At 39.3% G+C, this 21,844-nt stretch overlaps 1 protein-coding gene across 2 annotated transcripts; it reads left to right on the top strand.

Annotated features, from left to right (window-relative positions):
- The first annotated feature begins 505 nt into the window (after positions 1 to 505).
- Positions 506 to 21,366, top strand: rdh1 (retinol dehydrogenase 1). Of its 2 annotated transcripts, none has more exons than XM_056465932.1 (5): positions 506 to 588; positions 7,671 to 8,010; positions 9,999 to 10,257; positions 12,229 to 12,392; positions 18,948 to 21,366. In XM_056465932.1, exons 1-5 carry the CDS (start codon positions 586 to 588, stop codon positions 19,163 to 19,165), a joined length of 984 nt encoding a protein of 327 aa, XP_056321907.1. In that variant the 5' UTR covers positions 506 to 585; the 3' UTR covers positions 19,166 to 21,366. The 2 variants fall into 2 exon arrangements, with proteins under 2 accessions (XP_056321907.1, XP_056321906.1); XM_056465931.1 differs by lacking the exon at positions 18,948 to 21,366 and adding an exon at positions 15,171 to 15,630.
- The last annotated feature ends 478 nt before the right edge of the window (positions 21,367 to 21,844 follow it).

Genomic DNA, 21,844 nt, shown 5'->3' with positions numbered 1-21,844 from the left:
TTTTTAAGTAACCAGTCTGACGCGACGAACTCATCCAAGATGTTATATTCTTCTCTTGTGTTTATTTGTTCTTCAAAGCAGGAACAATCTTTTTATAACGATACAATATGGAACAACGGTCAAAAACTGTATCACTCCATCTCTTTCTCTGTTTACAACAAGGATATGATCTGTCATCAATAACCAAAGGCATAATTAAAGCATGCAGTAACAATATAAACATTATTTTGATTGTAGACAGTATAAATAAACAAACAAATAATGATAACTAAGCATAATATTCTACAATTTGCATAATAAATATGGCTCTAACACTAACATAACAGTCTACTTATAATCTAATGAGAATTAGTTGGCATGTAGATGTAGTTTTTCTTGTTTTTAGCAAAAATCTCACTTCCTTTTGACCAAAATAAAAGGATCAAATGTTCAAGTCACGTAAACATCTCAATGAGTTCATTGCACAAGTTCAGTGACGTTTGTCAAGGGCACTTTGACCCCGAGATCAACCTGCAGCCCCTGAGCTCTCCATTCGAGATTGTGAAGCTGAGATCTGCAGTGGAGGAGCTCAAACCTGCACCAGACATGGTAGGACGTTCAGAGCTGGATATCATAACATTTGTGTCTTTCTTTCATTAAATGCATAGAGCAAAACAGGTATTAAGTCCAATTCAATTCATCTGTATTTCTACAGCACTTTGTGTCAGTTCTAGTAAATTGAAACTGTGTCAGTCCAGTTTTCAGAGTTGAAGTTCAGTGTGGTTTAATTTTCACTGCTGAAAGTCCAAACACTGAAGAGCAAATCCATCGATACACAGCTCCAGTATTAATGAATATATCTCTGTGTTTTCAAATGTTTGACAGTAGTTTTGTGTGCAATAACTCATTAACAGATCTGAGGGAGGTGAACACTCGGTAGCGGTGGGGGCGCCCTCTAGTGGCTCTGTGAATGATTTGTTTACAATTACGCTTAGCATTTGGGTTTAGTTTCTGTGTACAGCGTGCATATATAACTCTGTCTTCAAAAATCATTGCTGGGACAGTCTCTGTACAGTATTCCTGGGGTAAATGCAAGATTAATACGAATGCAGATGCATTAAATTATACAAGTAAAGTTTATATAGCCTATTTGCCAAAGCTAGCCAAAAAGCTGAACAAGTGAATGTTGTGAGGGAAATAAAACAAGCTGCAAGACACTGATATAAAAACAAACAAACAAACAACAACAATTAAAAAGGTTGAACATAAAGATAGGTCTTCAGTGTTGTTTTTAAAGATCTCCAGAGACATATCTCAAGGAACAACTGAGAAATCCCAATCACACATAGCTATTTTTAAAGGAGACTGAGGGATAGCAAAGCCCTTAAGAAGAGGGAGTCAGAAGATCTGCAAGATATAACGAGGCTTGGCCATTATGAGCTTTAAAAACAAAGACTAAACTTTTAAATTGAATTTTAAAATGAACAGGAAGCCAATGAAGAGAGGCTAAAATGAATAGGACACAGGCTAAATCAGTGTGCAGGGTGGGCCAACTTTTTCGGTTAAGCTAGTTAGTGTGATACATGCTTGAGCTATATGTTTATTGTTAATTAGATGTAGTTTATTAATACAACATATTTAAGTTTTCAGCTTTGTGAGGTTTATTTATAAACTAATTTCGAGAGGATCATGTGCTTATGATTTATCACAGCCTGTCTCGTATTAAGCTAATCAGTATCATCCAATCATGAGCCATAAGCTACTATAAATAACCACAGTTTCCAGTCCACTTTATCTTCGTTTGGAAGAAACCCCCCTTGCTCCCCATTCTCCTCCTTCACTATAGATCGGGCGGCACGGAGGCCCAGTGGTTAGCACTGTTAGCCCCACAGCAAGAACAATGCCAGCCCTGGTCCTACCAGGTCGGTAGGTGTTTCTGTGAGGAGTTCGTATATTCTCCCCGTGTCCGCGTGGGTTTTCCCCGGGTTCTCCGGTTTCCTCCCACCATCCAAATATATACATCATGCATAACAATCAAGCATTTGTCTAGCCCCCATTTTTCCTCACGCGTTCCCTTAGCTACTGCAGATGGGGAGTTCTGAGATCCACCGAGCTCAGGCTCCCCTCTCGCTCTGCAAACGGGAGGAAGCCCCGGGCTCGAGGATCCCTTGAGCTTGGGGCTCTCTCCCGGGACAGCATGCCAAACAAGCTTTTGATGAATCCTCAGCTAAGTGTGAACTCTTGAATTGAGGGATATTTATTGTATTCAGTATCCTCTAATTAGCTCTTTCAGCTATTTCTGTAGGTCAAACTATACAAACTCCATCTAACTTGACTTTATTTCAGGCTATATGTAGATACAAACACATATTTTACAAGAAAAGAGTCCTGTGAACACTTTTGATGTTTCAGGCTGTTGAATGACTGATTTTTTTCTTGCATAGACTGATTGGTGTGATTTTGCATTCACAATGGTCTGAACGGTTTTAGGGGATGTATATTTATATAGTCTCTTATTTTAATTATTAACATTATTATTTATTTCCCAGTGATGGGTTGCAGCTGGAAGGGCAGCCGCTGTGTAAAACATATGCTGAATAAGTTGGCAGTTCATTCCGCTGTGCGACTCCTGATTAATAAAGGGACTAAGCTGAAAAGAAAATGAATGAACATCATTATTAAAACACATCAGAGTGAAATATTTCTCAGTATTAAAGAGCTGACCCCTCATACATCTTGTTTTGACATCCTTCAGGGGGCATTGAGTGTCTATTAGGGGGGTCAATCCCCTCCAAACCCCCTTGTAAGACGATAAAAAAAAATATCGGTGTTCATCTATTCTCAAAGTTGGGTTGGGAGCTGGGTCTATTCTACGCAAGCTATGATGACTTTCACCTTGATATTTTAGCGTGGATGTTTACCTGACCGATGAGCCGTCTGACAAACAAGTGCCCTTCTGAATCAAATCAGCAGGATGCCCTTCTGGATCTTTCACTTACTTTGAAGACAATACTGACTACGCTTACATGGAAATCCGTAATCTAGTTATTTGCCTTAATAGACAACAATATAATTAAGGTGTTCACGTGAAGTGCTTTCATGGAAGAGTTTCCTGTAGTTTGGGGTGACTTTAACAGCAGTTCGGTAGTTTCACTTTAACTCATGAACATTTCATTCATGCCCCCGTGACAAAATGGGCTATTAGACGCAAATAAGGAGTAAGGACTGGTGAGAGTGTTATGGACAGGGGCGTAGCAACCGGGGGGGACAGGGACAAGTTCTGCCTCACTTTTAGAGACAGAACATTTACAAACAGGTGAATAATAACTATATGAATGTATGATCTCATACAGCCCCCCCCCCCTACTTTTAAAATGTCCGCTACGCCCCTGGTTATGGAAATTATTAAAATTAATAAAGCACGCCGATAGAAAGGAAAAAACTTCCGCATTTTGCGATGTGCTTGTGTGTGTGAGTTTGATTGCAGTGTTTACTTAATAATGCCACTAATATATGCATACTCCACGTCTTAATTCCAATTCTGTTTAGTTCAGTTATGACTTTAGTCGCATTAAGGTCATCAAAAATCGCTGTTTCGAGCTCATGTAGGCCTACAGTTCAACATTCATGTTTAACTGAATAAACAGTTAGTAAACACAAGTGCATCTTATTGAACATCCTTTATTTTCATCACCAATTATCATAGTAGAACAGTTTCTTAAGCAGTTGCTGATGCATTTTGGAAACTTTTAGTAGAGATCTTTTTTAAATAATTACTTTTAGTGATTATTTGCATATTACATATATTACATATAATTTATTACAATGGGTAGAATATTACATATTGTGAATGCCGTCGGCAGAATTCAAATGAGCCATTTTAATCTAGATTAATTCCAAGATTACAGTGAGATTAATCTAGATTAAAAAGATTTTTATCTATGCCCACCTATAGTAACTATACAGAATTCCAGTGTAAATATGCTATATGTTTTTTATGAACCATGAACTAAAATATGCAAGTAAATAAAAAATTAAGTAAATAAATCAAAATAAAATGTAGCTTATTTATTTAGTGCATATTTTAGTGTTATTTGTTGTTTGTATTCGTAATTTGTTGTTTTTCTACATTTGACCACAGGGTTGTGCACAAAAATCTGTTTTAAATCAATGCAGGTCAGGCCCAGTTTAAACTTTCACACACTTACAGTACACCACAACCTAACTTGACCTTGGTAATACTGTACACATAAAAATCTGCCAGCAACACACTTTCTGTCTACTGAGGACGACAAGGGAACATTTAAATGTAACCAAATACAACAGTTTTTTTTCTCTCAACGTGTTATTTATGATGCCGTTTACTGTCTATTAAGTTAATAACTCACTCTTGCTCCTAATGGACTTTGCCCAGGTGGCAATGTAATCTAAACAGCACTGCTATCACTGGCAACACTAATAATATTAATCTCAGCAGGCAGTGGCCACTTATTGTACCCCTATGAACCCTTTTCACAAGGTGGTTACAACACGTTTAATGGTTATTGGCATCTTAATTCCTTGAAAGTTTTTAATATCTTGGTTTTCTTTAAAATGCCTGTACATTTATAAAGCTATACTTTGTATCATCGTTGCATAAAAGTACAAATGGAAAAACAAAACCTAATAACCTAATTATCACTTATGTGAGGTCTTTCTAAAGCTGCGGTCACACTGCACATTTCTCCCTATAGACTTTTATTCACACGCACGTGAATGCGTCAGACCGGAAACGTAAGTTCCTGTGTCAAGTTTCGCAGTTCACTGCATTGCAAAGTTCAAGCTTGGTTCAAAAAGTATAAGAAAATAGGTTGTACAACTAATGGTATTACTTGGAAAATACCATATTCATGTCAAGTAATGGGCCAAAGCTAAGCCAAATTGTGAACATTTTAAAAAGGAGATTAAACAATGTGGTACTACACTATTTAACATTAGAAACACAAACGCTAAAAAAAAACAAATGAAGCATTATGTACATTTCAATTGACTAAAATGTTGGGGCAACGCAGTGGCGCAGTAGGTAGTGCTGTTACCTCACAGCAAGAAGGTCGCTGGTTCAAGCCTCGGCTGGGTCAGTTGGCGTTTCTGTGTGGAGTTTGCATGTTCGCGCGGGTTTCCTCCGGGTGCTCCGGTTTCCCCCACAGTCCAAAGACATGTGGTACAGGTTAATTGGGTAGGCTAAATTGTCCATAGTGTATGTGTGTGTGAATAAGTGTGTATGTGTTTCCCAGTGATGGGTTGCAGCTGGAAGGGCATCCGCTGCATAAAACAAATGTTGAATAAGTTGGCGGTTCATTCCGCTGTCAGAACCCCAGATTAATAAAGGGAATAAGCCGAAAAGAAAATGAATGAATGAATGAATGTTTCTTATTATTATTATTATTATTATTATCTTACCTATTTATTTTTTTTACCCCTGGTATCCGTTTATACTTTGAATAACTGAGATAATTTCTCTCATTTCATTTTATTTTGTTTATAATTGTTGTGAGATGTATTCTCTTGTACTAAGTTTGTACATATTTATAATAAAAAACAAATAAATGAAAAAAAAAAAGAAAAAAAAAGAAAAAAAAAGGTCAAGCTTAGTGAACTCTGACCTGTAAAATCACATCACTTACCTGTGTGAGACCAATGGAGGATCAAAACAGGACCTCTCTGGACAGGAATTTAAAATATATGGACCAATTTGCTCGCGTTTTTAAGTGTCTAATCACCCTTTTCACAGCGCCGTATGACAGAATTTTGCAAGCTCAAACTTTAGTGTGGCCACAGCATGATGCAGTATATTGCAAAATATCAATACTTGAAAAACATTCAAGCTAATTTTAGGCAGGTTACAAAAATAATAGTTCGTTATATAAAATACATTTCAAAAGCTTCAAAACAGCTAATTGTTTTGTGAAGCAATTGGTTCAGTTGTTTTGAAGCTTTGAAAAGCTTCATTTCTCCTATGACTAGATGTCATATTGTGGTCAGTTTTGGAAATTCATGCAGTACGTGACCTCTCAGTGCATGAGTATTCTCTAGCCATTGAGAGTACATCGGTTGTAAACTCATTATTGCGATGCATTGTGGGACTGAATAGACTTTGAAGTGCCCTCCAGAACATACAATACGGCTTTGAATACTATTAGCTATCAATATCTCACTCAATAGTGCACTATTTAAGGGTATTCACCTTATTCTCCGTGTATGAGTGGGCGCAGCCATTGGATTCTTTTTGTCTCGAAACTTCCGGTCTCATTCACTTCCGTTCATTTTTAGACGTTAAAAACAGCTCGTTCTGCTGCTTGATGTTGCAAACTGATGTTTCTTTATTATATTATTTTACTTTGTATGTATAGTCATGAAAACATTTGTTTGTAGAGTAACTAGTTTGACCGTTTTCTGACGTTTATTATTCCTAGTAATTTTTCCCATAGGCAGCTGAATCGGAAGTTCTAAAATGATCACAAAAACGAGCGCACTTCCGCATCGAAGAATAAGGTCAATAGGGGTCAATTTCAGATACATGCATAAAACTTTCAGGCAGGTGTGTATGTTGAGGCAAGTTAGAGCTGAACTACGCAGGACAACAGCCCTCCTGGAACAAATTTGGTGAATGTTTGTAAAGGCTCCGCCCTTTTCTGGAAAGCAGCAGCTCATTTGCATTTAAAGTGACACAAATTTTATGTGTTTTTGCTCACACCTAAATAGAAGCAACTTTGATAAGCTATAATAAATGAGCTGTGGGGTACTTTGATTTGAGACGTCGTAGACACATTCTGGGGACACTGGAGATTTAATAAACATCTATTAAATAATGGGCATAATGACACCTTTAAAGTTACACCGGAAGTTGCTGAGACCTTTATTTCAGTGTGTTGTATTTGCAACTGAAACTGAATATAGAGTAGGGGCGGGACTTTATTTCTGCACATCATTGCCTCATAGCAAAGTATCCGTAGTTCACCAGCATGGACCATTATAGGGATGGAGGAGGAGGGGGAGTAAGGGAACAGTGGGATGAAGGGGAATGAGAATAACAAACGAGTAGCTAGGTTGATTGGGCATGATGTTGCCCAGAGACTCTGAGTAGGGGTACCATATCTATATATCTGTAGATCGATTATGAAATCCACTAATTGAACCTAGGGAAGAGAGAGTTATATGGATTGTTAATGAGAAACAAGGAAATAGAGGTTGGGTCAGTGGGTGGGTTTGAGAGAACTAGATGAACAGTGCTGGAGGGCTGATCTGCCTTAAATAAGTTTAGGGAGTAGGGGATTGGACGAGATGGCAAAGTAGGACCTGGTCCTGCTCCTGAACCTCTGTTAACATGTCAACTCCATTAAATTAAGTTTATAATGGCTGACGTCATTAGATAAGGACCCCACACCAAATGCAAAATAAGCAAATAGTCAAATTGCCAGAACAAACTTAGTTTTTTCAGTTGATTAACTTGCACAAATTAATTGTTCACCTAAAAAATAACAGTGTGAGATATCAAAATAAACACTGTAAATTATTATTTCACACAGACTTTAAGCTAAAGGTTATTAATGGAATAATCAATGCTAATAAAGACAACTCTTTATTGTCTGACAGTGAAAATTCTATGTATATTAATGTGTGTACATTGAGCCCATGTTCCTCCATGACCACAGGTGTTCTGCTGTGCTGATCTGCTGTGCTCCTGCTGGTGTGCACTGGCTGTGATTGTGCTCGTCGCCGTAGTCTGGTTCTTCAGAGACTCCCGTCAGATCACAGGCATCCACGAGAAACACGTCCTGATAACGGGATGCGACAGCGGCTTCGGAAACCTTGCGGCACGACAGCTCGACCGGCAGGGTTTTCTCGTAATAGCCGCGTGTCTTACAGAAACCGGAGCCTCCAGACTGCGTGCCACTGCTTCGCCCAGACTGAAGACGCTCCTGCTCAATGTGACCGACAGCACGAGCATCGATCGCGCACTAGAGCGCGTGCGGAGTGAGACCGGTGGGAAAGGTGAGTGCCACGTGGGTGAGGGAGAGGTGTCTCCAAAGCATAAAGTGGGCGTTTCTGAGTTTGTGGGTGTTTTCAGACGTGTGATTGTCTCAAAGGAAAAATTATAAGAAAAAAAGAGGATTCTAGCACTACTAGTGATAAACAATTTAAATACTGATAATACCAACGCGTTTTGGCTCCTTAGGGTATAAGAAAAAGACATTTTAAGGGCCATGAAAACCCCACTTTCGGTTCAAGTCTACCTCAGAATTCTTTCAAAAAATGCTTCATAATGGGAGTGGAGCTCTGAGAGCAGAGGGAGGAGTGGGCGTGGCCGGCAAAGCAGGGAGCGAACAACTGTTATCAGTTGGCTCAAACCGTGAGGAGACACGTGATTTCATAGTTTACAAACTAAAATGCAATGAAATAAACAGTACATAAAAGTCCCTGCTAGACATGTTATTCGTGATTTTATATACACAACCACAATTTGTCATTTTAAAGATAATCTAGATAAATGAGGAGGTCTTCTCTCCTCAATCTCCGGGTCTGAGTGCAGACAAAGTGGAGAGCGGTACAGCAGGTCTCTTGCCCTGTCTATTCCAACCATTAAATCTGGAGGATTTTAAACATATGGCGAACACAGCAGCATGGATAGGTCATGTGTCTGAATGGTAATGAACTCAACTGATAAAAGACAAAGTCTGCCATTCTCCAATTCTCGCACAGCTCTCATGACAAAAATATTTGCTGCAACCAACAGCTTTGCTGTGTCAGGCCTTGACAGCATTGCGGGGAAACACATGCAACAAACCTCGTGGATCATGGAAACAAACACATACAACCCGTGCTGTGCACGGACATGGTCTCACCAAATCATTGGGTCTCATAGCTTGGCAGGTCAGGCTTGCCTTCGGAAAGCACGTGCTCTCATGAATAATTAAGCAGCACGGTCTTCTCATAGGATAAGAAAACTCCGCTATGAATATTAATGAGAAACCAACACGTCATCACTCTACTAGCAGATTCGTGCTACGTCACTGATTTTGATCCCGCCTTAATAATTATTTTAAACCCGGAAAACAAAAAGCTCTAAATTATCCATTTTCCCCCACAATTAAAGCTGACAGGTGCTAACATCGTCTTAACTGATGCTCAACGCACAAATCTGTTTAAATTTCAAAAATGTACTCCAGGGTGTCCTGAACCTTTAAACATCTTGGATAGATGCATTACCTATAGCTTTATTTTTGTCTTGTTTGTGATGCCAATATTTGCATGTTTGGGAATTATGTCAGAATCAATATTTAACATTTTTTATTAAATTCAAACTATGTACAGACGTTATAGAAACATAAAAAGTAAGGATCGTCCATTCACAAATTACCAACACCTGACAAATCTGACTCAAGTCATCACACGGATTCATTAACAAGAATTAAGTCGTGCGGCGCTGCAAAAAGGGGAGGGATTAAACAGACATTAAAAAAGCGATGCGATTGGTCCATGTTTTAAATTTCTGTCCAGAGAGGTCCTGTTTTGATCCTCAATTGGTCTCACGCAGTCAAGTGATGCAATTTCGCAGGTCAGAGTTCACCAAGCTTGAACTTTGCACCGCAGCGACCTGCAAAACTTGACACATGATCTTGCGTTTCTGGTCTGACACGTTTACGTGCGTATGAATGAAAGTCTATGGCGAGAAAAGTCCAGTGTGACCGCAGCTTTGCCCCGTGCAGTTCATCCAATTAAAGTAATTCCACATCAAATTATTACCACACAAGCAAACAGGAAGCCAAAACAAAAAAGAAAACTCTCTGATTGGTGATATTTTCAGTAGAAGTTTTTCTGCACAGATTTCATTATTTTTAAATAAATGAGCATAAAAATAACTTTGACAGAAGCTTATTGAAGGGATACAATATCATACTTTCCATGTAATATACTTGACATGTATTCATTTTCATACTTTAGTGACTTTCTGTATGTGAATTTTTCTTTTTGCATGTCAGGCCTGTGGGGTTTGGTGAATAACGCGGGGGTCTCTGTGCCCATCGGCCCCATGGACTGGATGCAGCTTCATGACTTCAAGAAGGTTATGGATGTAAATCTGACGGGTGTGATCGCGGTGACGCTCAAATTTCTTCCTCTGCTGAAGAAGGCTCAGGGTCGAGTGGTGAACGTGGCCAGTATTCTGGGCAGACTCTCCATCATCGGCGGAGGATACTGCCTGTCCAAATATGGCGTCGAGGCCTTCTCTGACAGCCTGAGGTGTGTGCAACAGTGGTACTGGTATCTCGTAACAACAAGTACAGCAGTTTTTGTTGACATTCTAACAAATGCATACAAATGCTTCAAAGCCAAGACAAAAATAAAAGCAGATTATAAAACAAATTTAGAAAGACATAGTCACTGAGTACCCTCAAGAAAAATCCAGATGGAAGACCAAATGCTCCAGAACACGTCAGATCTCTGATGTAAATCAAAGCTTAATTTTTGCAGTGGAAGTCTGGTTGCCTGAAGGTGTCTGAACAGTTGACCATAATAGTTATATACATTTTTTGGCCAAGTATATACAAAATTTCAATACACATTCTTTATTATGATCAAGACACAGTTCCAATGTATAATTCAAAAGGTATACAGTACCTTTGGGGACAAAGCAAAAGTCTTTCCAATTATTTTTTTAATAATTTTTTGAATCTCTTTCCAGTACATTTTGTTGCAATCCCAAAATACATGCATCACTGTGCCAATGTCTAACTTGCATTTAAAACATAGCTGGGAACAATTGGGAAATATTCTATGGAGGCGAACTGGGGTTAGATAAATCCTGTGAATACATTTATTTATCATGCTTTTTAATTACTACTTACAATTTAGTGCTTTAAAAAACAGAAATGACTACAGGCTTTTATTACAGTATGATGACATATTTACAACTGAATCTTATTATTGAGTTGGAGGTGTGGATTATTTTACACTCCTTTAATTTTTCACTTGAAGCCAATTAAATATCAATTTGGATGGGCGTGTCTGAGAATATTGCAGGCAATCCGTACAATTGCCATCATCAGAGAAGGACCGTTATTGTTCAGATGGACAGGTCTTGATTGAAGATTAGCAAAGCGAACTGTTTTTGTTTTCTTTTTCACCTTAAAGTCGCGGTCACACTGCACTTTTTGCCCCATAGACTTCCATTCATACACACGTGAATGCGGCAGACCGGAAACACAAGCTCTGCTCGAAGTCAATAGTCTGATCAATTGTTCACTTTGTGACAATATGTGCTAGCAAAATATAAAATAAAATGTATTTTGATTTCATGTGGACTTTAAAAGTGTAGATTTCACTGATACAGTATTTGTATAATAACACATATGGTTTGTACTTGTATTCAAATTAACTTTGTTACATCACATTTGATCAGCTCAAGCATTTTATGGGAATTCAACTTAAACACAAATTTAAAAGTAACAGAGTAAAATAACTGGCTAAAATCTGGGCATCAAGATATCAAATATATTAGTTCATTCAAATGTTACATACATAATATATATTTAAAGCTAGAAAACAATTCATATATTTTTTTATGTTTATTAAAACGTTTTCTTCTGCTTAGTCTCTTAATTATCAGGGCTCGCAACAGTGGAATGAACTGTCTTAACCAACATTGTTTCATATTTCTTTTTAAGATTTATTTTTGGCCATTTTGCATTTATTAGATAGGACAGCATGCGAAGTTGGAGAGAGAGGGGTAGGGAAATCCTTGAGCTGGGATTTGAATTTGTGACACCCTGACGTGCTATTGCACCATATGTCAACGCACTAACCACTAGGCTATTGCACCAACAATTGTTTCACATTTCTAAAACAACATGAGACTTCAAAATTCACAACAATAAAGTTTTTCTGCAATGCACCTTGAAACTCTTGAACCCCTCCAGCCACAACCCAGTACTGGGAAACATCCATACTTTACGGCCAATTTAGCTCATCCAATTCACCTATAGCACATGACTTTGGTGGATACCCCAGCACCCAGAGGAAATCCACGCCAACACGGGGAGAACATGCAAACTCCACACAGAAATGCCAACTGGTCCAGCCGGGACTCGAACCAGCAACCTGCTTGCTGCGAGGCTCAGTTTTAATCACTGAGCCACCATGCCATCCCATTTGTGTTCAATATACTCTTAAAAATGTCACGAAGAAAGGTTTTGTGTTCTCCACTGTGTTCAGGAGGGATATGGTGCACTTTGGCATAAAAGTGAGCATCATTGAACCAGGTTTCTTCAAGACTCAAGTCACAGATCTGGGTCTGATTGAAGACGACCTGAAGAAACGCTGGAGTAATCTTCCAGAACAGGTCAGGAGAGACTACGGAGACTCCTATCTGCAGGAATGTGAGTACAATCAGTTGATGGAGCAATGCCAATTCATACATGTACACCATCATCCATTCAGTTAAAAGAGTAGTTCATGCAAACTGTGCTAATCCAAGAAAATGTATGACAGGCATCTCATTTCAGTGCTTTTTTAAATATATTACAGGGATAGTTCACCCAACAATGAAAGTTCTATCATAGCTGAGTTCCCATCACTCTGTGATAATGTGCATTTTATTACATGAGAAATGAGAGATGGAAAAGCCAGTTGTTAAGATATAAATATCTTATTTCATTTAAAAAAAAGTTTTATGCTCGCTTGAGATGTTTTTGAACTTTTGTGAAAAAGAGTTATGCCGAGTTCAGACTGCACGATTTTCAAAGTAGTCCTCATTGAGTACACTTACATGGACACCAGTAATTTGATTTTAATGCGATTGAGAAAATACTCTGATTAAGAGTCTACCATGTAAACATCGATTTTTGATGACTTTAATCAGATTAAGGTCATAATCGGACTAAAGAGAAATCGAATTAAGACATGTGGAGTATGCCGATTTTAGTCGCATTATTGAAGTGCCGCACAGACATGTAAACACCTTAAATCAAACTAGAAGCGTCATGTAGGACTTTTCGCTGCGTTTTGCGACAGGATAGTTCACACACACCCCCACACAGTCAGTGCAGACCACAGACACCTGCACTGTGAAATGCGGCGTTTTTTTTCTTCCATTGCAGTATGAACTTCCATTAAAACAACACTCTTCCAGCAGTTCATAGTTGCATCCAATATCTCGATTGTCATGGGGGCATGCATGAATGTATCCGAATTAAAGTGAAAGTGCCAAACTGCAGTTGAAGTCGACAAATTAAAAATGAAACACCCGAAATTACATGAAACTCTGGAGGACATGCAGATAGCTTGGTGACGCAATGACGTTAATCGAATTATGCGCTGTAACCTGTAAAACGGGATCATGAAAGGAACATTCTAAAAGCAACTTATACAAACGCCTTAATCTTATTATTGTCTTATTCTGACTAAGGCAAATAATTCCATTACTGATGTCCATGTAAACGTAGTCACTGATGTTTTCACACTGCATGACTATCTGGGACAGCATTCCTTGCAGCTGTGTTCACACTGCAAGATCGATTAGCGACTGGGGGTTTCACACTGCAAGACTATAAAATAGTAAGAATTGCCCACAACCTTGTCCCACAAACTGTCTTACAACCAAACACACGCGAGAAGTGAAATGGACAACTTTTGAAATGGACAGCTTTTGAAGGGAATTTGCTCCTCAACTCTTTTTCCTTTTTTGACCCGGTTGTGATATTGCCCAGATGACACGTCAAACAGACACGGGTGCTCCTGCCTTTCACTAGTTTTTCCTCCTTTTTTTGGGTCTAAATAGACCAAAAGTAGCCTTTTCAACATCTCCCCTAACCTCCCGCTGGCCTGCAGATACCCGTACTAGTGGATGCTGCTCTCTCATTGGCTGTTGGTAATCGCCGATGTTATTTTCAATCAGAAAACATTTCACACAGCAAATATCTGACGGGTGTCGATGACTCATCTGCGATTCTCTCAGATCAGATTTTTAATAGTTCACACTGTGTGATTGTTACTCACATGAACGAGAACCGATTTGCCTGTGATTTCGGGCATTTGTCAGTAATTTCTCAAAATCTGTCGGCAAGTCAAAATCAGGGCTTAAATCATGCAGTCTGAACTCGGTATTGTGAACCAGATGTTGATGAGACTTTTATTTCAGTATGTTGATGTACTTACAACTGAAACAGAATATTGAGCAGGGGTGGGGCTTTCTTTTTGAACATAAATACACACACACACACACACACACACACACACACAAAATAAAAATATAATATAACAAAAGTCAAGCAAAATAAAAAAGCAATATAAAACAAAGGTTATAGCAAGTTATATAATACAATTAAATTAAACAGAGGCATTTTTAGTTTTCATCTTACCAAAGGCATCTGTAAAGGATTTGAGTTCTTTTATAAACAGTAAGCAGTGGAGGAGTTTTGAATTGAAAATATTGGGCTAATATAATATAATATAATACAATATAATATTATTTGTCAAATTGTGGGACGTGGTTAAAAATATTGTGGCTTAAGTCATCAAACCGATATCATCCGAGAAGGATTGAGGTCTGCAGAGGACCAGACCAGAAATTCCAAATGAAACGCGACAGCGGTCGGTAACTATGGTGCAATTTGAACGGGAGCCGGCGTCTAACAATATAGCATTCCCGAGAGAGAGAGAGGACGCGAGCAAGGGAGAGCATGCACATCTGGCGTGGTGCTGTATGCGTGAATGAGAGAGTAAGAGTGAATGCGTGTGCAACTGTTGTAGTGCTGTTTGACGCTTGTTAAAGGTTGTCTGGACTCTGCACAGAACCGGAAACCAGAGCACCTGGAGGAAGCCCACGCCAACACGGGGAGAACATGCAAACTCCACACAAAAACGTCAACTTACCCAAATGCGACTTGAACCAGCGACCTTCTTGCTGTGAGGCGACAGTGCTAACTATTTAGCCACCTTAGGGTAATATAATAAACACTATAAATAATTCTCAATTTCTGGCTTCAGCTGTATCCCTTCTAGCAACAACCGTTGCTTTGCTATGAGGGAAGGATGCACAACCGGGGACGGGGAAACCCCCATCCCCTACTCAATATTCCATTTCAACTTACGCTTCACTTTAATCCCCGATCAGATGTTGTGCCGACTGTAATGAAGCGGTTTTGTGTGTTTGTCAGATCTGAAAGTGCAGGAGTTCTCCATGAAGATGCTGGCCAGCAGTGACCTCTCCAAAGTGACGTCATGTATGCGGCACGCGCTTTCTGCACATCATCCTCGAACGCGTTACGCCGCCGGCTGGGACGCAAAGTTCCTGTGGATCCCGCTGTCGTATCTGCCCACGTGTGTGGTGGACATCTTCACTAATGCCCTGGTGCCTTCTCCAAAACCACTCTGAAGCGCAGCAGAGCAGTCAATCTGTGCTCAAGCGTACAGTTTTGGATTGAAAAACGTGATTGCTCTTTTCAATTAAACTAAGATCTATTTTACTGTATATATTACAGCGTTTCCATATTTGTCCAAGTCCCACAAATGAACCAATGAAAAAGTAGATTATTTTACTTTCTGCTATGAAGCAGTTGAAGTTAGTTTGACAGAGTCACCTCATTTCTTAAAATAAAGGTTGTATTCTGAACAATTCATACATTTCATTTATTCATTCGGCTTAGTCCCTTTATTTATCAGGGGGTCGCCACAGCGGAATGAACCACTAACTTATCCAACATATGTTTTACACAGCAGATGCCCTACCAGCTGCAACCCATCACTGGGAAACACCCATACACACTCATGCGCGCGCGCGCGCACACACACTCACACTCACTCTACACTAAATGTAGTGTATTCAATTCACCTATAGCGCATGTCTTTGTACTGTGGGGAAACCAGAGCACCCGGAGTAAAACCATGCCAACACGGGGAGAACATGCAAACTCCACACAGAAATGCCAACTGGCCTAGCCGGGACTCGAACCAGCGACCTTCTTGCTGTGAGGTGACAGTGCTAACCATGTCCACCATGTCGCCCTCACATGTATACCTATGACAAAAAAAAATAAAAAAATCAAACCAAAAAAATGTTTCTAGTCAACCAAAAAAAAAAAAAATTAAGCAATATAAAACAAACAAAGATTATAGCAAGTTATATAATGGCCCTTTTCAACTGAGTGGCATGGTTCAGTACAGGTCACCTTTATCAGGCTTGCATTTCCATTGCTAAAAGGGTAACAATGCCTCTTTTGGTGTATGACAGAGTTTGTCAACGTCATTCTCGCTCAAGGAAATGCCAACGTAGAGCTGTACACATAGTATGAGAAGCACTTCTCACAAAACAGATGCTTTATACACAAATACTTCATGACTAACCTTTCTATGAACATGATTTGATTATAACTGCAGATCAACGATAGCCTACTGTAACGTCTGCGATTATATAAAATAAATGCAACATATTTAAACACATACAGCCCCTCACAGTCTCTGATATATTACCAACTACAGAAGAACTACACACAACAGACATTTAATCCTTATTTAGGTTCAAAACCAAAACGAAATGCAGCCCACAGTCAGTGCAAACCTCTCATCTGTGTCTTTAATCTTCACCAGCACATGTAACCTCTGTTAGAGAGTAATTCTGTCATTCTGAGTTCATAATAGTCCAAAAGGTGAAGATTATAGTTAAACATGGTAGTTTGTTCATGTTTTAGGTTGCTGAAAGAGTCTTTTGCTCCTTTGTTTTTTCGCGCTTCACTCTCGTGTTTGTCCAATTCTTAAAGGATCGGTGTCAGAAGCGCTTCAATAAATCACATGCATGTTATTATCATCATTATCAGCTCAAAAAGTTTCATCAAGTTTGTTATTTCAAATATCGACACGCGACGAGTGCACACGAGAAAGCAAAACCGTGAAACATTAGACGGCCTTGTAAAAAACTATGGGGCACAGGGTAGATTCTGCTCTTCTTTTTGGCTTTTAGCTGTTCATCAAGATGACGACAAGGCTTGTTTGAGCTCAGGTCGACCATGGTTCATTATTATATGTATATAATATTACGGTGTAATGTCTCGGCTGTGTATTTATAAATGCCAGTTCCTTTGTTTTCATTCTCCTGGCTTGTTGCACGAGCGAGTGATGTTTCTCTGTAAACTAATAGCATTCAGTTTTGTGTCTAGCTTCACCTTTTGGTACCCTTTTGCTTTGCTAGGTACCCTTTGCAAAGGGTGCCCAAAAAGTGGTACGGTACGGTTGGCTTTTAGGTACCTTTTGACAGTGGAAACGGCCATAAAAGTGTACTTAACCGAACCACTCAGTGGAAACGGGCCAAAATACTAATAAATCAAACATCATGCCATTCTTATGCTGCATCTCACTTCGCATACTATCCATCCTAAATAGTACTTGAAATTAGAATTAGTATGTCCCAAATCGCAGTATGTAAAAAAGATTGTCAAAGGATCCCAGATGGTTTACTATTTCCGGTAAAAATTGTAAATGTGGAACCGTCCATACTCCAACTGCTGTTATTGTCCACAGTGCATTACGTTGGCCGTGAATTAGATTAGAACTACATACGCGGGTGAACACTGGCGGACCAACAGACAAGTAGAGAGGCTTCGGTAAATTTGTTTGTATGACTATTAATAAATATCTAGCCCACTGTAAAATATTTAAATCATGTTTTCTGTGTTATTTTATCTGCAACAACAACACTGAACTTATATAAAGACATGTTTGGACTAACTTCTGAATGCATAATTATCCAAAGACCTGAGGAGATTTCTCTGCATGAAAGACTCATGAATGGGAGATTAACCTGCAGCTGCTGCTTCTCCAATAAGGTAGGGAATTAAATATGACAGAAGCGTGGATGATTGACAGAGCTCGTAACTAAGCAACATAACAATCTGTTAACGAGGAAGTAGAATGTCGCAAAGCTTGCATACTCTTCGGTGACACACTCAAAAGTGTAGACTTTTTCTTCACAAAAAAGTATGTACTTTTAGGGTGTAGTACAAGTATGCGGATTGGGACGAATGCCAGTGATACATTTTTATTTTACCAAGGGCATCCAAAAAGAATTTGAGTTCTTTTATAAACAGTAAACAGAGGAGGAGCTTTGAAATATCTACATTTATGAATGCAATATTTGGCTAATACAATGACATTATCATATTATTTATTTAAAAATACAATTAATTTAATTCAGCAATATAAATAATTCCTTTTTCATTTCCGACCTCAGCTGTATCCCTTCTTGCAACAAGCGTTGCTTTGCTATGAGGGAATGATGCACAAAATAAAGCCCCGCCCCCTACTCAATATTCCATTTCAGTTAGAAGTTCATCAACATACTGAAATAAGTCTCTGCAAGTTCAGGTTCACACAGACTTTAAAGTGATAGTTCACTCAATTTACTTCAAATCTCAAACCTCCCTGCAGGCACAGGACGTCAATATGACATCATATTGACGTTGTACCCCAACGTACCCCAATGTTGTGGGAACATTGGATTTTGTTTGGAAGTAAAAATAAGGTTTACGTCAGAACCCAACGTCAGGCTGATGTCATTGTCTAACGTCCAACCTAAAATCAACCAAATATCAACATCTAATCATGTTGCACCTTGACGTTGTGTGAACGTTACCACTATGCATCTATTAGACATTGGATTTTGGTCACATTCCAACAACCAAATATCCACCAAATACCAACATAATTTGACGTCGATATTGAACGTCAAACTAACGTTGTCCTTAGACGCTGACTAGACAATGTATTTTGGTCACTTGACATCATGACCTAAATATAACCTAATGTTAACGTCTTATGATGAGTGCCTGCTGGGCTCTTTGAGATTATTTATTTTGTTGAAAACAAAGATATTTTCTGCTTCACTTTATTCCCTGATCAGATGTTGTGCCGACTGTAATGAAGCAGTTTTGTGTGTTTGTCAGATCTGAAAGTGCAGGAGTTCTCCCACAAGATGCTGGCCAGCAGTGACCTCTCCAAAGTGACGTCATGTATGCGGCACGCGCTTTCTGCACGTCATCCTCGAACGCGTTACGCCGCCGGCTGGGACGCAAAGTTCCTGTGGATCCCGCTGTCGTATCTGCCCACGTGTGTGGTGGACATCTTCACTAATGCCCTGATGCCTTCTCCAAAACCACTCTGAAGAGCAGCAGAGCAGTCAATCTGTGCTCAAGTGTGCAGTTTTGGATTGAAGAAAAATGTTAAGTTTTTTAATAAATGCAATTAAACTAAGATCTATTTTACTGTATATATTACAGCGTTTACATATTTAAAGTTCCACAGTCTCACAAATGAACCAATGAAAAAGTAGATTATACTTTCTGCTATCAAGCAGTTGAAGTTAGTTTGACATCAGATTTTCTTTTCGGCTTAGTCCCTTTATTAATCTGGGGTCACCACAGTGGAATGAACCACCAACTTCTCCAGCATATGTTTTACGCCGCGAATGCCCATCCAGCTGCAACCCATCTCTGGGAAACATACACACTCATACACTACGGAAAATTTAGCCTACCCAATTCACCTGCACCAAATGTCTTTGGACTGTGAAACCGGAGCACCCTGAGGAAACCCACGCAAACGCAGGGAGAACATGCAAACTCCACACAGAAACGCCAACTAACCCAGCCGAGGCTTGAACCAGCAACCTTCTTCTACTGCGCCACTGTGTCCGTCACCCCAGTCAATTTCCGAAAACATTAATTATTTTGTATACTACATTAAGATGTAGTTTTGAGTTGCGATCACGCAAAGTAATATGTTAATAAGAACCTATTTATTGTGCATCTGGATGTCATGTTTTAATATAATGTAATACACGGCGCCTTAGAGAGTAGAGGGATGAGAGTCTTACGCTTGTCAGATACTACGTGATGACATCACTGATATGCAAATTAGCGCGTGATGTCGTCTGGCAACATTTAGCTACTTTTCATTGGAAATAACTGGCTGCTCCAGCAGTCAGCAGGTGCTTTGAGCACAAAACCCCAGATAGCAGTGCACGTCGAACAGTTTATCAAGGATGTACCACAGGATCGCACCTTACTATAGTTGTTAAACATGATATTTAAATAATCTTGTCACTATCTAATGACTCTTCGGTCTTTTGCATTTATCAGGTAACGCGTCACAGCGACAGTACACTGCTTCAATCTTTCACTTTCACGCTTTTTACTGTTGGTTGGTTCCCGTTTGTTGAGAACCACAGAAAAAGTGATTGACAGGTGGTAATTTGTGTGTAACTTATCTTTATTTATGATTTGGTTATGGGTAAAACAAAGACCATGCGGGTCAGGTAGTTGAAATGGTAGGCTACAAATAATGAATCCATTATGAATGAATTATTTATAAATAACTAATTCGCTGCCACCTATGATGATGCCATAGTCCTTCGCAATGTTTCACATGACAACATACGATGCCAAATTGGTTCGACATCGTTTAACCCTACTAGCCAGTTAAATTTCAGTCTAGATTGCACAAATTGGATTTTAAGTAACATGAAGTCTGATTAAAACAAAGAATGATTAAAGTCAAGCAGCCTTCATGTCACCTAAAACCCAAGAATGGTGCAAACTAATTAGCTGACAAATCCAGCTTCATGCAGGTCACAGAATACTGAGAAAGATTTTTGACAGTTTTGATCTTATTCAAACATCATAATTCAATACAAATGTAAATAAATAATTCAACTGGAGCACTTGATTGGATTTAACCATCTGGCTGAAAGAACTAAAATTGAAACACTTCACTATGCTCACAGTTCCTCTCCTGCACTGTTTCTCCTAAATTGTTATCAAATTGAAAAAGCTCTCCCTCGAGCACAGGTTCACTGACCTTATACCTTTAGCTGAACGCTGATTTTCTGAGAGCTTTTAAAGCGTCCTCAGTAAACAGCTCCACCTATCTCCAATTAACTCAACAGACGTCAATTACTTATTTAGACCGCTGTGCTTTCAAGGCAAAGGATTTTGTTTTCAAACTGGATCTAGTGGTGGGCACAGCGAGGCTTCATGAAACACTGAAACAGTCGAAGCAAATGTGTCGAAGCTTATAAACCCCACTCTACAGTGATGTCTAGTGGTCATTTTTATGTATTGCACTACAGCTTCAGCAAAGAACAGTTGAGCAAATTGAGGTATTAAACCCCTATTTGTAGAATTGGACGCTCAAGTGATATAATGGAGTGGTTAGGGTTCCCGACTACCATGCGGGGATTGTTGGTTCGAATCCAGGCTGATACAGCTATTTTGAAATGCTTTAATATCCGTTTGAGATGCTTTGTTCGTGCATCGTTCTGTTTCAACATTGGTCTGACATCCGAATAAACACTTTGTGAATAAATATGGCTTGTTTTGGTCATAAAACAGGGCTGTTGATAGATCAGATACAGTTGTGGACAGAAGTTAACAAGAATAATTTATATTATTCATTAAATTTCCATTTATTGTATTTTATTACCGTCGACCCCAACCCTAAACCCAACCATCACAGTACTGTAAAAATATTTACGCTTCTGAACCATTGACTGTAAAATATATGGACGGAGTAACTGCGACATCACCCATAGGTTTCTGAACACTGCAAAAGAAGCTACAAGTAGGCGCGGCCAACCGTCGCCATTTTGTTCGCGCGTCATCGCACCCACGGCGGGATACCAAACAAGGGCAAAGAGGCGGAGAGTGAGCGGAGCTACAGACACCTGCTGGCACTTTGCTTAGACCTGGCAGACAGACTTTACTTTGGGAGAAACGCTTGATACTGTATTACCTGCGACTCGTTTGTGTTCTGACCACATGTGCTTGGCTGTACACTATATCAA

This window comes from Danio aesculapii, chromosome 9 (genome assembly GCF_903798145.1).
Source record: "Danio aesculapii chromosome 9, fDanAes4.1, whole genome shotgun sequence".
In the NCBI taxonomy this organism is placed as follows: domain Eukaryota; kingdom Metazoa; phylum Chordata; class Actinopteri; order Cypriniformes; family Danionidae; genus Danio; species Danio aesculapii.
Note: the sequence above shows the minus strand (reverse complement) of the source record. Positions and strands in the feature narration are given on the sequence as shown.

Coding starts and splice junctions, on each gene's coding strand:
- rdh1 (XM_056465932.1), top strand. Junction 8,011..9,998: donor GAGTGAGACCGGTGGGAAAG/GTGAGTGCCACG, acceptor TTTGCATGTCAG/GCCTGTGGGGTTTGGTGAAT. Junction 12,393..18,947: donor AGACTCCTATCTGCAGGAAT/GTGAGTACAATC, acceptor TGTGTTTGTCAG/ATCTGAAAGTGCAGGAGTTC.